The sequence below is a fragment of the Erpetoichthys calabaricus genome, chromosome 3 (assembly GCF_900747795.2).
Source record: "Erpetoichthys calabaricus chromosome 3, fErpCal1.3, whole genome shotgun sequence".
NCBI lineage: Eukaryota > Metazoa > Chordata > Cladistia > Polypteriformes > Polypteridae > Erpetoichthys > Erpetoichthys calabaricus.
Genome location: NC_041396.2, coordinates 77,309,138 through 77,324,483, shown reverse-complemented (window position 1 = coordinate 77,324,483; position 15,346 = coordinate 77,309,138). Strand labels below are relative to the sequence as shown.

General features: G+C 36.4%; 1 protein-coding gene across 3 annotated transcripts in view; it reads right to left on the bottom strand.

Annotated features, from left to right (window-relative positions):
* Positions 1 to 684: 684 nt before the first annotated feature.
* Positions 685 to 15,346, bottom strand: part of asxl2 (ASXL transcriptional regulator 2) — a 315,486-nt gene continuing 300,824 nt past the window's right edge. For all 3 annotated transcript variants that reach the window (XM_028796937.2, XM_028796939.2, XM_028796940.2), the window contains 3 exons: positions 15,028 to 15,133; positions 7,003 to 7,651; positions 685 to 5,061 (listed from right to left, as the gene is read on the bottom strand). In XM_028796937.2, coding sequence (XP_028652770.1) covers positions 2,728 to 5,061; positions 7,003 to 7,651; positions 15,028 to 15,133 — 3,089 coding nt within the window. In that variant the 3' untranslated portion in view covers positions 685 to 2,727. The remainder of the gene's footprint in view (positions 5,062 to 7,002; positions 7,652 to 15,027; positions 15,134 to 15,346) is intronic.

The following is a 15,346-nucleotide window of genomic DNA, read 5'->3' as shown; positions in this document are numbered from 1 at the left end:
GGTATGACCTTTTCCTACCCTAATGACAGCAGCAGGAGACTTGAAGAAGAAGATAATCAAGCTTTAAATTTAAAATAAATAAATAAAACTAATGCTGAAAGCTTTCAGAAAGCTTGATGGATTGTTTAACTTACTTGGGGTCATTAAATTCTCAGTGCTTAAAAAAATAAAGTGTTCCACTTTTCAAAAGATACCAAAATTATTTAAATTAACCCTGCATCTGACAGTGAATTAAAAAATAATGAAGCATTTTAATAACTCCCTCAAGACAGCAGCAGACATAAAATTAATTTCTGAATGGATAAAAAAGAAAGCCCTTTCACATTATCCCAAAAAAAGAAACAAGATAGTGCACAAAAGAAGCAGCTAGCTAACAAGTTGTCTATTAATTTCTCTTTCAAATATTCTTATCTTTTTTGGAAAATAAAAGTTCTTAGGATAAAATATATTATTTTATATACTTATATACAGAACGTTAAGATTGATTTAATTGGTAATATTAACTGCTATGTTCTTAAAAATTTCAAATAGGTCACCTCTTTGATTCTGAGGTTTATTATTACCTTTCTGTATTTTATCTTATATATATATATATATATATATATATATATATATATATATATATATATATATATATATATATATATACACACACACACACATATACATATATATATATACATACATATACATTATATATACATATCTCCTTTTATGTATGTACACACACAGAACACATAAAAGAAAATTCAAACTCAAAAATAAGTAAAGCTGTCAAACAAAATACAGAAGTGAACAGCAGCATACGTAGCCTACTGGATATTTTAATGCTAACAACAAAGTATACATCAAGGTTTTTATATCTAAGTATAGGATTTCAACAAAAGCTTTTAGTGGTAAGTCCCTGCTCATCACTTTTGAGTAGGTGTTTATGATGTTCATGGGGGTCTACAGATGATATGTCGTCTTCAAGCACAAAAGAATATACTTAAAGCCACCTATACAGCATAATAGCAAAGGCTAATTATCAACTTCAAATTTTGAAACTTATGACAAGGGTGAAATTCATTATATAAAAATTTACAGCACTTGAAAGTAGTAGCTGTTTTAAGTTATTAACTCTTAGCTATTCTGTGCAACTGAGAAATGGGAAAACTCTCCAAACGTTAAAAGTCATTTTTGCTTTTCCAGACATTTGTATGGCCCCTGTATCTTACAGGTCATAGTTTAATAAAGATTTTTCTAGCAACAAACGACAGGAAACAACCTTAAACAGGTTATTAATCCATCATAGTGCATTCTCAAAAACACCCTGCACTCACACATGCTGGGCTAGTTTAGAGTTGGTAATTAACATCACAGCTGGGAAAATGTGAAAACCCCGCACAGACGACACCTCAGCCAAGAACTGCACCGGGGTCCATGGGTATTCTAGACTGTGCTGATGTACCGTAGGTGAGTGAGGTTATACTGTATGTGTGATCTTGCCCGGCAATTGGTTGGTGCTTGCTCTTTTTATTCATACTTTGCCCTTATGCTGCTGAGATTGGCTTTAACCACCATGGACTCTGAACCAGATTAAGCAGGTTTTGAAAATAAATGACAATCAACATAATATTCTATCTGGCTACGCAATGTAACCGATTTCTGTTTAATCTACAGGCCACATCCTTTCAAGTCACAAGTCTATGTGGAGTTTATCAAGTTGTTCTCATGTTCATTTCACTGTGAATTTGTGTTTCCTTTGACGATCTAAAAACATAAGTTTTTCAGATTTGTGGGTGTGCAGATGTGTCTTTATGTGAGGATGCACTGTGCTGGACAGCTTTCCCATCTGAAGTTCTGAAATCTACCTTGTGTCTACTGCTGGCAGGATAAGGTTCAACTCCGGTTTCCCTGTACTGGATAGATTGTCTAAGAAAAAGGATTGCCAAAGGTTTTAATTCATTTCATTTATAAATGCCATACCATGTAACTGCCCCAAGGCATCCAGAAATCAAGTTATACAACTTTAATTCCAAAAGTCACTAGCCCTCTTTATAAAGAATGAATTCTATAAACTATAAATTAGGGGCACAAGTGCAATTATGAAGAAACAAATTATGCAAATTATTTGATAGATTTTTCTATAGAAAATCAAACATCTGTACAGCTGTGTAATTAAGACTTGTACTTAAACTCTTATTTCCCAAATGCTTTACATAAATTATTGGCAGTACAAATACTGATCAGTGCATAGGAATAGGAAAGAAACAAAAACATTTTCTTTCATTGCATTTTTGTCCTTACCACTTACAAGTCTACTATATATTATGAAGAAACATATTTTAAAAATATACAGTCAAGACACTGTTGTCTACAAAACGGAAACACAAAAACTGGCCAAGCAGTATTAAAACATGAAATAGCCAGGCCTGCTGAGACTTTTAAAGCTTTTATAACTTAACAAATAGTAGCTGAAAATAATTTTCAAAGTAGGGAACGATGCTATGTTTGGTTTTTGCAGAAATAACAGTTATAGAAGTTACCATATTTAAAAAAATATGCTTTTCTTTTAGCAAAATATTGTGCAATAATGAATTTGATCCTCTAAGTGCAAAATGCATCATAATTCACAAAGACAAATTTAGAACAAGGTGCTCGGCTTGCAGTTTCAAACCTTTACAGCTCTTGATTGATAACAATTAGCTTTTTATATTGTGTGGGGTTAGAAAACATCTCACGTTTTCATCGGACTACTAGGCAAGAAACGCATAGCTTAGAAGGGCCAATGCAGTCATCATGACAGAATGCACCACAGCCCTTACACATAATCATGGCCTTTAGTCTACAATAACATTTTGAGGGCGAGTCCTCCAATCCTGCTGTTTCGCCAAATGTTGGCGTTGCCTCACCATGGTCACCATGGTCTAATGTGTGGCTGGCAGGAATGGTAGTGACAGTCACCGAAAAGGACATCACACTTCCGCCACCGCTTGACTCTGGGCTGTATACTGGAGAATGAGCAGGCCCTGTTGAGCTGTGGTTTAGCACACGTGATGAGGCCATATTGATTGTGCCACCATATGTAGAAGCAAGCAAGGTTGCAGGATTATCATGTAACTTCCCCTTTTGCCGGTGAAATGCTAGTGAACCTGGCAGTCGATAGAGATCAGAGTTTCTTTGTATTCTTATCTTGCTGTCACTTTGGACTGCTTGCAACTGGACTACTTGCTTGCTTTCTTTGGCTGTTACATCAGTAGTAGTGGGTGTCAAGGATGAATCCTCCTGACCTTCTGTTACCTGATCTTGAAATGTATCCTCTACCTTAACTTTTGGAGTAAAAGTTTGGTTAAGAGAATGGCTAGACTTCATATATGGCATAATGCCTGGGGTTTCTTGTATTTCACTCTTGATAGCTGTGAGATGCAACTGATCTGTTCTCAGATCATTAGTAGTCTCTAAAGTGAGCTGTGCTTCATTTTCCATAGTTACCACTTCACCTTCACTTAATTCATTCTTTAGAGTTGTGCAAGGTGCGTTCAGTTTCAACTGGTTCTCTATAGTACCAAGATAAGCACGTCTAATTGCCTCCGAGCCTCTCCCATAAGTAGAAATATTAAGAAGGTAATGGCCAGACATGGCAGGCTTTGAATTTCGCTTACATCCAGGCAAACCCAATGAAAACCTTTGATTGCTTGAGCAGTCATCCATCGGATAGTTAATGTGACATATACCTTGTTGTGATGCCTGAGACACTGGAATAAACTGTTGATATTGGTTATTCTGTATAAGGGTTTGTAAGATCTGGTCTTTTGTGCTTTTACTGAGCAACTCATGTTGATATGTTCCATGTTCACTGCTAGCAGTTCTTGGTTCCACAATTCCCGCTCTTGCTTGGCTTAGGCCAAAGGCTCTTTGCTGAGTAAGAGTCCTACCAAACAGTTCTGGTAGAATTCTGGAAGAAAATTCTGTATTTTCCAGAGATACAACTGCTGTGGTTGGCTTGAATGTCTCATCATTATCTTGTGAGTTCACAACAACAGGTTTTATATTTATTTTGGTCAAGGGCTTGGGAAGGATCTGCTCAAGTGGAACTTCTTTTCCTTGAAGGAGCTTTGTGACCAATGGGTTGTTAGCTGGAATAGAGGAGCTTGCTTTAACAAAATGTGCAGTATGAGATGAGTTCACTACTGAGGTCATTTGTTTTGATATAATAGGAGAGGGGCCTGTTGGAACAGGGTTATCAGCCTGAGGAGAACATTTCAATTTATCTGTTATGGAAACATCATTCTTAGTTTTCTCCATTGTGATATGGGTAGACAATGACTGGCACCCAAATGGAGATGCCTTAATCGTGCCAATGGCTATGTCAGTGTTAGGTGGCACTTCATTTGTATGGATATCAGTTCTCTGGCCAACTGTCCTAATTTGTGTATGCGTTCTTAATGTGTCTGATTTGTCAAACAACTCCTTTGTTTGCTCTTTTAGATGATTACAATTTGAACTTGTAGATTCGGGCAAGGCAGACATCTCTTTTTCTGAAGGTGTTTGTTTTAAAGATGTCAATAATGTCTTCTCTTGAGCTTCTTTGCTGGGTCTTCCTACTTCAGATTTGATGACAGTTGTATTTTTTGGAGATTGCAGGACCATGTTGGATCCAGATATGGAGACTTGCTGTAATTGTGTTCTGAATTGATTTTCTGTGACAGACAACTCTTTGTTTGTTGATTCTGGGCTGGAAAATAAAACTCCTCTCGTATCTCCCCTTCCTCCAGACCCACCCAGTTCCATGGCAACTTCTTTTTTGGTTCCAGACTGACAGACTCTGTCATTTTCTGACCCACCTCCCCCTGGTCCTGGTCCTGGAACAGCACCTCCTGCAGCTGAAGCTTTGGCAGCTGCTGCCGCCGCGGCAGCCGCAGCTGCTCGCTGAGCTTTGGCAAGCTGTGCTTTAGCCTTGATGTCGGCCAGAGTTCGTGCCCCTGTTCGACCAGGACTGATGGTGTGGGCATGAAACTGAGCCCTGGGAGAGACCTGACAACCAGGGGCTGCAGTGGGAAAAATCCTTGAGACTGAAATCTGCAAAATAAAAAAAAAAAAGTTAAACAATAGTTAAAAATATTCATTAGTTAAATATTGATTAGCATTTCTTTGTGTAAGAATGTGTGCGCTTACTACATTTGTAAACCATTATTTAGATGTAATTAATATATTTAATGTCATAGGTTAAAAAAACATGGTTAAATAAATAGATGTAAAACAAAATCTTGTTGCCCTCTGGGTTTCAGATGTTGAGAGCTGTCTATCTTATGAGGAAGCTCATCCACATGCCAATTAACACTACCTTATTTTACCTCTCTATTGCTATCTCTCTCTCTCGTTCTTCTCTATCCTGACCTTTATTACTTCAACCAGTTGAACTTATGATCACACTCATCTCCCAAATCTAGACTTTTTGAATCTTTGGACTCATGGTGGGTTTAAACCCTGTTCTTGGGTTATCTTCTCACAAATCACTGGTATCGCCTAAGGGACTGAGGTAGCTCCAAATTTGCAACAAGTTTACCAGGTTAGAGATCCCAATAGTGACCTCTGGTGTCCCTGCACCCTTGGACCTCCAATTGCTCTTCATAATTCTAGGCTAAAACAAATTACTTTAATAATAATAATAATAATAATAGGGCACAATTCCCATACTACCTAAACTCAAATGGGCAATATGCTCCCTTACTCTTCAAAATGTGACTAAGGGCTGCCCTCTGTGTGGCCAGTAGTTTTAATAACCCATCACAATCTGTCAATGGCTCTCATATTCTCTAATTTATATAGACACACCTTTATCTAGCCATTTTGGGAAAATCAATTGGATATACAAGATATACCATCACAGTACTTGACCTCTGTCAATGTATAACAATTTTTCAATTAATGAGTTCAAATGTTTGGTTTGCTAATCAACTAAGCAACAGGTTTTTAAAATATGTAGAGCAGATGCTTAAATATAAGAATAATAGGTAGACTTCACACAGTGTTTCCTAACCAAGCTTTAAAGCCAATAAAAACAGATCAGTACTGCTAATCCCTGAGAAACCGTACCATATATTTAATAATTTAAGAAAACAGAAAAGTCCTGTGTATTTATTTTTTTAATATTTCTGTTAAAAATTAAAATAACTTCCTAACAATTAAAAATTTCATTAGTTTGGCCCGTGCTAACAAGAAAACTAATGCACAGGAGATTATTTTTGAATATGGCAGGGGATCACATTTTTCAACCCACATACTAAACTAGATTTACCATTCTTATCATCCACCTGCACTGCAAATGTTTCCTCCCAAGTGCAGATGAAATGACAGCAGCATAGCTTTTGAATGTTCAATGCAACTATCATATAACAGGACTCATAAAAGAGAATGAAAAAGCGATAACCATGAACTTGAAAAAAGTCTTAAGATGGCAAATACTGAATTATCTTAACAACTTTATTTATCAGACCTTCTACAGTATGTAATATCTTTGTCTCTTTTTTATGGACACCATTTCTAGTATTTTATTCTATGAATATTTTTTTTCCAAGTTGCCTTGTATAAAGTGTCTGCTAGGAAAAAAAATAATACTGGAACATCAGTACTGACAGTAGTAGACTTAATATTTCATAGAAGAAAAAAATGGCAAGTTTTGAAAGAAATCTCCCTGAGGCAAACCTAAATGGCAGCTACAACTGTTGTTAGGAATAAAATGCATTAGTAGTTAAATGAAATAAAAACATATAGTATTAAATTTGTTTTTGTTTAAACTTTCCCTACAAAGCACAAGGATTCACTGGCTCAAATGCCTTTGATACAACAGTCAGTGTGCATAGTTTAGCACAGTGTGAGTGCTAAAAAACAAAACAGCTCCATCTTCCATATTGTACAGTGCATATTATTCCACTTGCCCAAAATAAAGAATCTAACTGTAAAAGTGTTAATTTGGATATCTGTTGGGGTCAGATAATATTTCCTTCAGCTTGTACTTACTTTAAGGGGTGGCACCCTCTGCTCTGAAGGCTGCTCCTTGTCCTGAAAACTTATATGAGGGGTCTGAAGTGGTTGTGGCTCCATGACTCTAGGCACTTTCTCTGGGCTTGATTCAGAATCTTCTTCCACTCTGGGGCTTTTTCGCTTGAGTCTATCCTGAGGAACTTCCATTTGTTCAGTCTCTTGGCTTTGTGCAAGGCTCCTGTCTTCCAGTTTCTCTTCTGGGTGCTGTACCACATCCTGAAACGTCTTATCATCTTTGCTTTCATTCTCAGCGTCATTGTTTTTAACTGGCTCTTCTAAAGTATCCACTACAGGTGTGTTGTTAGAGATGAGGGTCTCTCCAGGAGGTTCTAGCTTCTTTTCATGGTCTTCTGGAGTAGATACAGACTTTGCATCATTACATTCATTATTTGTTGTGGCAGATTTCAAGATTTCTGCTGTTTCAGGGAAAGTTGTTTTCTCCTCCTTCTTAAATTCTGTGATATTCACGTTGTTTGCTTTGACCTTGGGATCTTCTACAGACTCAATTTTTGCCTCCGTCTTTCTTATACTTTCCTTTTCAGAAACCACTGTCGGAGCTGTGGTATCCTCTGGGCTTTCAAGTTCTCTAGTCAATTTTATTGATTCATCAAGGCTCAGACCAGAGCTGAAAAGAAAGGTACATACATTATCAAAAAAGAAACACTAAAGTGAGAGGTGTTTTCATAAAGTATGTCACTTCCTTTAGGACTTTTTTCATTATTTAACCTATCATTGTTTCTTACATTTATGTAACAAAAACAGAAAATGTTATCAATAGTAACTCTATCCTTTATGAACCTTACTCATCTCAGTGACAATGAGACGAGACCAAGGACTAAAGCTGGATAAAAGCTGAACTCCTAATAGAAAGAAGAATTATTGAACATAGGGACATAAAGCTTTAATTAAACATCCATTAAGTAATATTTACACCCCCATAATCTCCATACTTAAAAGATGCAACTGATTGAAAACAAAGATTTGAAATCTTTAAGGGAAAGGTAGAAGAGACCAAGTCCTGATGCCTGTGGGGAATGGCAATGTCAGCTTGACATTGACTTAAGGAATTTAGAGGGAAGGGCTAGACTAAAAAGAGCAGATGATTAACTGAGAATGAATTGGCCACATTTTATTGTTATGAGACAGTGACTTATTTGAATGAAAAGTCATGACGTTCTGATAAGTTAGAAGCAATATTTAGTCCTCTGCTAAATCCACATCATCATTGCTGGGAACTGTAGCTGATCCAAGCTGCGTCGAGCAGAAAGCAGGAACCAGTACTGAACAGGGTGCTAGTCCATTACATAGATGACAAATCTGAAATTACCTATGAACCTCACCTGCATGTCTTTGGGATTATGTAAGTACTTGGAGAAGAACCCACAAAGTCATAGGGAAAACATACATGCTCCACACCTGAGGTGTGGGATTCAAAACTGGGACTCTGGACTCATGAAGCAGCCGCACGGCCTCATTAAAGATTATAGTTATAGATAAACACAGAAAACTCTGACTCTTGATGGTCACATTTACCACACAGCATACTAACTACAGTAGATTTTAATCATCTTCTAGGTTATTTTTACAAACCTGAAACAATTCATTGCTGCATGGATAAAGCAGTTAATTTTAAATAACTAATTTATGAACCTTTTACGATATGTTTATAGGTTCTGAAAAATAACTAAATACTTGTGGACTTCTAAGAATTGTTTTGTCAAGATTATCCATTGGGTGGCACAGTAGATAGCATTCACCCAGACATTTCCTGTATAGAGTATACACGGTTATGCCATGTTTCTTTGGGTTTTCCTCCCACATGCCCAAATACATTCTGGTCAGATTAACTGAGATTCCAAACTGTCCCCGAATGAATGACAATGTGTGCATAAATGGGTTCGGTAAAAGAACCAGTGCTCTGTACTCAGCTGTCTCCTGTATTGCATTGAGCTGTGTCAGGATAGACTTTCACCTTCTGTGACACTTAATTCAATTTTCTGTAGTATGCAGTATGAAATCAAAACTATTTCTTGAAAAGTTAATTCTAAATTTGTTTGAAAAAGTTACCATAATATTTAAAATATGTGTGATATTACTTTAACCTCTTTATGTTCAAAAATACAAATCTGCTTAGTATTACAACCTAATAGATATGTGTTTGGGCATCTGGGATGAGAAGCAACATCCTGAGTGACTTTCTGAGCTGAAACACAAGTAGAGTTTCTTTGTTGTTATGGGAAGTGTAAGCATTCAGCTGCATGCTAACAATAAAATTCTGAAAAATCTGCAGGGTATCAACTGCAACCTTCAGAATATGTATTGTGTCTAGGGAGTTGAACCAACGTAATTTTTGAAAATATGTAGCAAAGTACTATCAGAATGTTTCCTTTCTAACCAGAGGAAATGGCATCCTGGACCACCAGAATCAGTTACTCCACCATCAAAGGGGCATACCTCTCTGAGGGACAATCTAATTTTTGTAACTCTAACCAAAACATAGTTATTTGGCTTTTGTTTACAAATAAATGCTAATGAGAAGACAGTCTAAAATGAAAAAAAAAAAACATATATAGTACCAGTCAGAAATGGCCAAGAAAAAAGTAATACTCTGAATTAAAATAAAATGTTAAAACTCTAACCTGCTGATGTTAATGAATATGCAGAGTTAGTCACATCCTATATTAAATTCAGTGTGGATAACACTTAATTAAATCAAATGTATTCGTTATTAGACGTGTGCTGCTATATTCAAATCAAAAAACCTGGATTAATAAGAGAGCTCACCATCAAAAAGGTACTGCTACTTTGCATTCAGGAAATTGAGAAATGTACAAAAATTTGATATGACCTTGAAAGGCTATCATGCGGGAACAAAGACAGAAACTGAAAAAAAATGTTTGAAGGTACTGATTAAAGGTGTATGGGGCAGGGCTAACAAGCTGTCACCAGCTTCATAAGGAATGCATTTGAAATTGGAGCAAGACACAAGTTACTTCAAAATGTGCAGAATTATTTTCCACCCATTCTGAACAAGATGTGTGCAGGATTTGTAAAACAGATGGCTCACGTGGTGTTTAATCCAGCATCTTTAAAACCATCACAGATGAGGTAACCCATAATCATATTCTCCCTCTCCCTGCATGTCATTCTTGCTAGAATAACAGTAAAACAGCAAAGTGACACTCTGGTCAAGAATAGCCAAGTTATTTTGTCTGAATGGCCACTTCTCAGTGATGTCAATTTCTGAAGTCACAGGAAGTTTTGAAATTGCTCGTAAAGAAAGCTAAACTTCTGGATAAATAGATTCATAGACTATAAATAGACTCAGATTTACAAATAAAACAATGCCATCTGTCTGTGCCTGCATATATCCATTAAACATCTGGATGAAATGTAATGATAATGGCTCTGCCTTGATCTCCAAGCTGGTCCTGAAGCTTTGAGGTAGGGGCCTATATAAGATTTCCAAACCTACAGACCACTGGCAGTAAAATAGGCAACAAACCTTCATTCCCATTAGACATATATAAACAAAAGGCCTGTGTGAGTGTGCGTGTGTGTGTATGGAGCAATCTGTTCTGCTCAAGCTCAACCACAGTCACTAGATGCACATCTGGTGCATATGCACAAACTTTTACATTTTTTTCGGCACTTGCTACGAAGGACCTGTGTGCAGTAAATGTCGCTGTGCAACAATGATGTCTGGCTAATGACACAAATGAAGAGACGCAATGTCGAAAGGAAGCAAACGCCGCTGCTAAACAACGTGCAAGTGAAACACCTCAGCAACATAGGGCAAGGCTTGAAGCTTCACTACAAACATTGCCTATCTGGAGGTATTTTCTTGAGACAAAGATTAATAGGACTCATATGCCAGCGATACGGCTAAGATATGGTATCACAGGTGTCTTCTTACGAAAGCCAGTGGGGCAGCAATCATAATTGGGTCCACGTCCTCTGCACTGGTTAATTCTTAAAGTGTTAGCTGACATCTCTCCAAGTTCAAGAACATAGTAGAACTGCTAGGGAGTCTTCAGGTTGTTTTTTTGTCCCGAACAGCACATGCAGCTAGTAGATTTTAAACACCAAACCTCAAATTGCCTTAGACCCAGACTCTTACCACTTTTCACCCATAAATGTACATAAAATTTTCACAAAAACAAAGATTTCCTGATAACACCAGTCAGGTTCTTTTGATCAGTAACAACAAAACTTTCCTGCACCTCTCTCCATGGGTCTGTTTTCCTCTATTTTGCTCATTTTTTAATGGATTTATTACCTACCCTGAGGTTGCGGGTTCAAATCCCACAACTAACACTGTGTGACCATTAGCAAGTCACTTGACTTGCCTGCCCTCCAATTGGAGAACCAAAAGAAATGTAACCAATTGTATCACAAATGTTGTAAGTCGCCTTGGATAAAGGCGTTAGCCAAATAAGTTAATGTAAATGTAAAAAAAATTAGCTTAAGGATAGATCTGGGACTGTGATATGCTGTTCACTATTCCCAGAAGATACTGAAACATTTTAAATCTTTTCATTTCTTGTATGAATGTATGAAAGGTTTCTTCAGTTTCAAGACTTTCAGACTCAAGTCAAACAACCACATCTCATTCAGCGAAACCTTCAGATATCAGCATGGAGACAAAGGCTTGAGGGAAGGGGAGCAGAATGATGGCCAGTTGTGTGACACTAACAGTGCAAACAAAATTATCAAAGCAAAAAAAAAATAAAAAACAAAAACAAGGTCAAAACACAAAAATCAAATACAAAATGATGATGTATTGAAAAAACTAAATGAAAGGTTCAATCCATGGGCAGGCAGTGAAAAACAGAATAAAATATCAGGAGTAAATGGCTTTAACATTATCTTCAGTAGTATAATGCCAGGACACCAAAGGATAAGCAAGTGCGCCATTTTTATGTCCCTTGTTCAACCCACCACATGACTTCTGCATGACTAATGCTGATTAGCAACACACACAGATTGACAAGACTGGGGCTCATGAACAAATATGCCATGGGCACAGCTACAGTGTCAAAATTGATAGCTACTTCTGTGTTTTCACACCATTAGTTTTGAATTTATTTTGTTGTATTTTTAACTTCTTCCTTTTTTCGAAAGACCTAGTACTCTTCTGTTTTCTTCCAGTTTTGAAAAATGACTGTCATTATGACATAATCATAGTCACAATCTCCAGGGTACTTCACTTTACATACTTCCACTGGGATCTATCATTAGGAAACATAATGTTAATTTTCACTCGTATGCAGATGACACCCAGTTATACCTTTCATTTAGATCAAATGAAATTTCTCCAATGTTGTCTTTAATTAGTTGTGTTTGTGAATTAAAAGAGTGGATGGATGAGAACTACTTGTCTTTAAATACAGATAAAATAGAGATGTTAATTGTTGGAGGGAATAACGCTGATCACAACAATATTTTGTCATCATTTAACTCAGTTGGAATCACCATTAATTTTACTGAATCAGCCCGCAATCTAGGAGTTATCTTTGACTCTAGCATGTCATTTAAAGCACATATTACAAAGTTGTCCAAATCATGTTTCTTCCACCTTAAAAATGTTGGGAAATTAAGGTGTTTTCTAAATAAACAGGATTCTGAGAAATTCATGCATTTATTTCTAGTAGGACTGACTACTGCAATGCGGTGTTCACTGGATGCTCAAACTGTTCTTTATACAGCCTCCAGTTAATCCAAAATGCTGCTGCAAGAATTATTACAAGAACAAGAAAATACGAACACATAACTCCAGTTCTTAAATCCTTACGCTGGCTCCCGGTTAAGTTTAGGGCAGATTTCAAAATCCTCTTTTTAACATATAAAGCATTAAATGGCCAAGGTCCGGCTTACTTGTCTGAACTTATCATGACTTACAAACCAGAGCGCACATTAAGATCTCAAGATGCTGGTCTGCTTATGATTCCAAGGATTAAAAAAATAACAGTGAGGGGTTGAGCTTTTAGTTTCAGGGCCCCTAAACTGTGGAATGGTATGCCTGATACTATTTTAAATCCCGGCTGAAGACTCATAACTTCAGTTTAGCATATCCTGACTAGAGCTACTGATTAACTGTGCAGACTGCATCTCTGTTGTTGGTCATTAGCACTAAAACATAAGTAATATGATAGTTAGAATTTGTTACTAACCCTCACCTATTCTGTTTCTCTTCTTGGTACTCAAATATGGCACTTGGTGCCACGGCCCACCTGCCAAGTTGTTTTGCCTGCCTGAGGTAAAGTCATCCCTGATGGAGGATCGCAGGAATCATGGGGTAGAGGGCTCCTTTCATTGGATTGGCTGGCCCAGCGCTGTCTCAACTGTGGAATGGCCAAATGGAGGAGGCAGCTTGATGGCTGAGGTCTCCAGGACTCTAAACAAATCCAAATCCTATTATGTGATATCATCTACTGTTAAATTCTGCTCCATACTTATAAATTTTGTATTTTTATACTGTATTGAGAATTTGTTCTGTTCTGTGTATTGTATTGTATTGTATTGACCCCCTTCTTTTTGACACCCACTATACGCCCAACCTACCTGGAAAGGGGTCTCTCTTTGAACTGCCTTTCCCAAGGTTTCTTCCATTTATTGGCTACAAGGGTTTTTTTGGGAGTTTTTCCTTGTCTTCTTAGAGACTCAAGGCTGGGGGGCTGTCAAGAGGCAGGGCCTGTTAAAGCCCATTGCGGCACTTGTGTGATTTTGGGCTATACAAAAATAAATTGTATTGTATTGTATTGTATAGTGCACATGAACAAATCTTTTGTGCCGAGTATGTATACTGGTATTTGGCTGTTACCATATCAATTTTCCCATAAAAAGAACCTATGCATTTTGACAATTGTTGGCTTGAAAGTTTATTTACAGATTTGAGTATAAAACCAATTTTGTCTTCAACTCACTGTGGTAGGTCAGTTAAAGGTATTTCATTAGGAACTACAATCCTTAAGAATTAATACAAACTATGTTAAAATTGTGAGAATCATGTAAGCATAAGTCATGTGGATATAACAACCAATCAAACTTCACATATTAATCCCAAATATTGCTTCTGAAAAGTTTATATTACAATCATTAGGTCAGCAGAGTTCTGGCAACTGCTAAAATGTGAATTTCCCCTTGGGATTAATAAAGTATCTATCTATCTATCTATCTATCTATCTATCTATCTATCTATCTATCTATCTATCTATCTATCTATCTATCTATCTATCTATCTATCTATCTATCTATCTATCTATCTATCTATCTATCTATCTATCTAAAATGCTCATACTATGGAAATACACATTAATGAATTATCAAAGCACTTACCCAGAGTACTCTAGGGCTTTGAACATTGCTCAAGTTAAAATTACCAAAAAAAAAAAATCTATGTGAATAGAATTTTGAAGTACTCACATGCCTGTTACTTTGTCGGCAGACTTAGCTACTGTATATGAGGTGCATTAATTTCATATTGTATATTTTTCTGATATTGTAAAATGTTTATGAATACTTTAAATAAAATTTAATTTTAATTATGCCATTTCATGCCAAAAGAGAGCTTTCCTGTGAATACAGATGATGAGAAATCCATCTTTATGTCTGCACACCAGAGTTAATCTAATTTGTAATAAATGCAGCCCGGTGCTTTCTGTGCTAAAAGTTTGTATCATATTAAATAAAACTAAATATGATTGATTATGGCACTATCCCATGCAATTAAATGGTATCCAGATAACATGAAATAAAACATGTGTCACATCATTTTCAATTTTAGTACATTTTCTATAGAAAAATTTGCTTAAATTCATTATTAACCAAGACTAAAATTTCTGTACATTGAGTATGTTTTTTTAGGTAGATTATGGTGTACTGAAATAATGAAATGAAGGACATTTTATTTCCTTTTTTCTTAATTCCATCTAAATGTATTTTTTTTATTACTTCTAAACCAAGTTTACTTTTTTCTTTTTTAGTAAATAAAAAGCTTACTTTTCACCAAAATAGGACTCAAAGAATTGCTCCTTCCATTGTTCCATCTTCTTTTCTTTTTCAATTTCTTGTCGTAACCGTAGGCGCATCTCTGGTGTAAATTCACCTGAAGAAGAAATGCAGTTGTAATAGAATTTAATAATGTTTGACATAGACTGTTTTACAGAACCTCTTCAATACACATAGAAATTACCCTAAGGGGATTATTTCATAGTGGCTCTTAGCTGAAAACTGATTTGTAATTGTAAAACAAAGAATGTGTCAGTTGCACAATCTGCCTTAAGTTGACAAAGGTATGCTGTACAGTATGCCTTCCTTT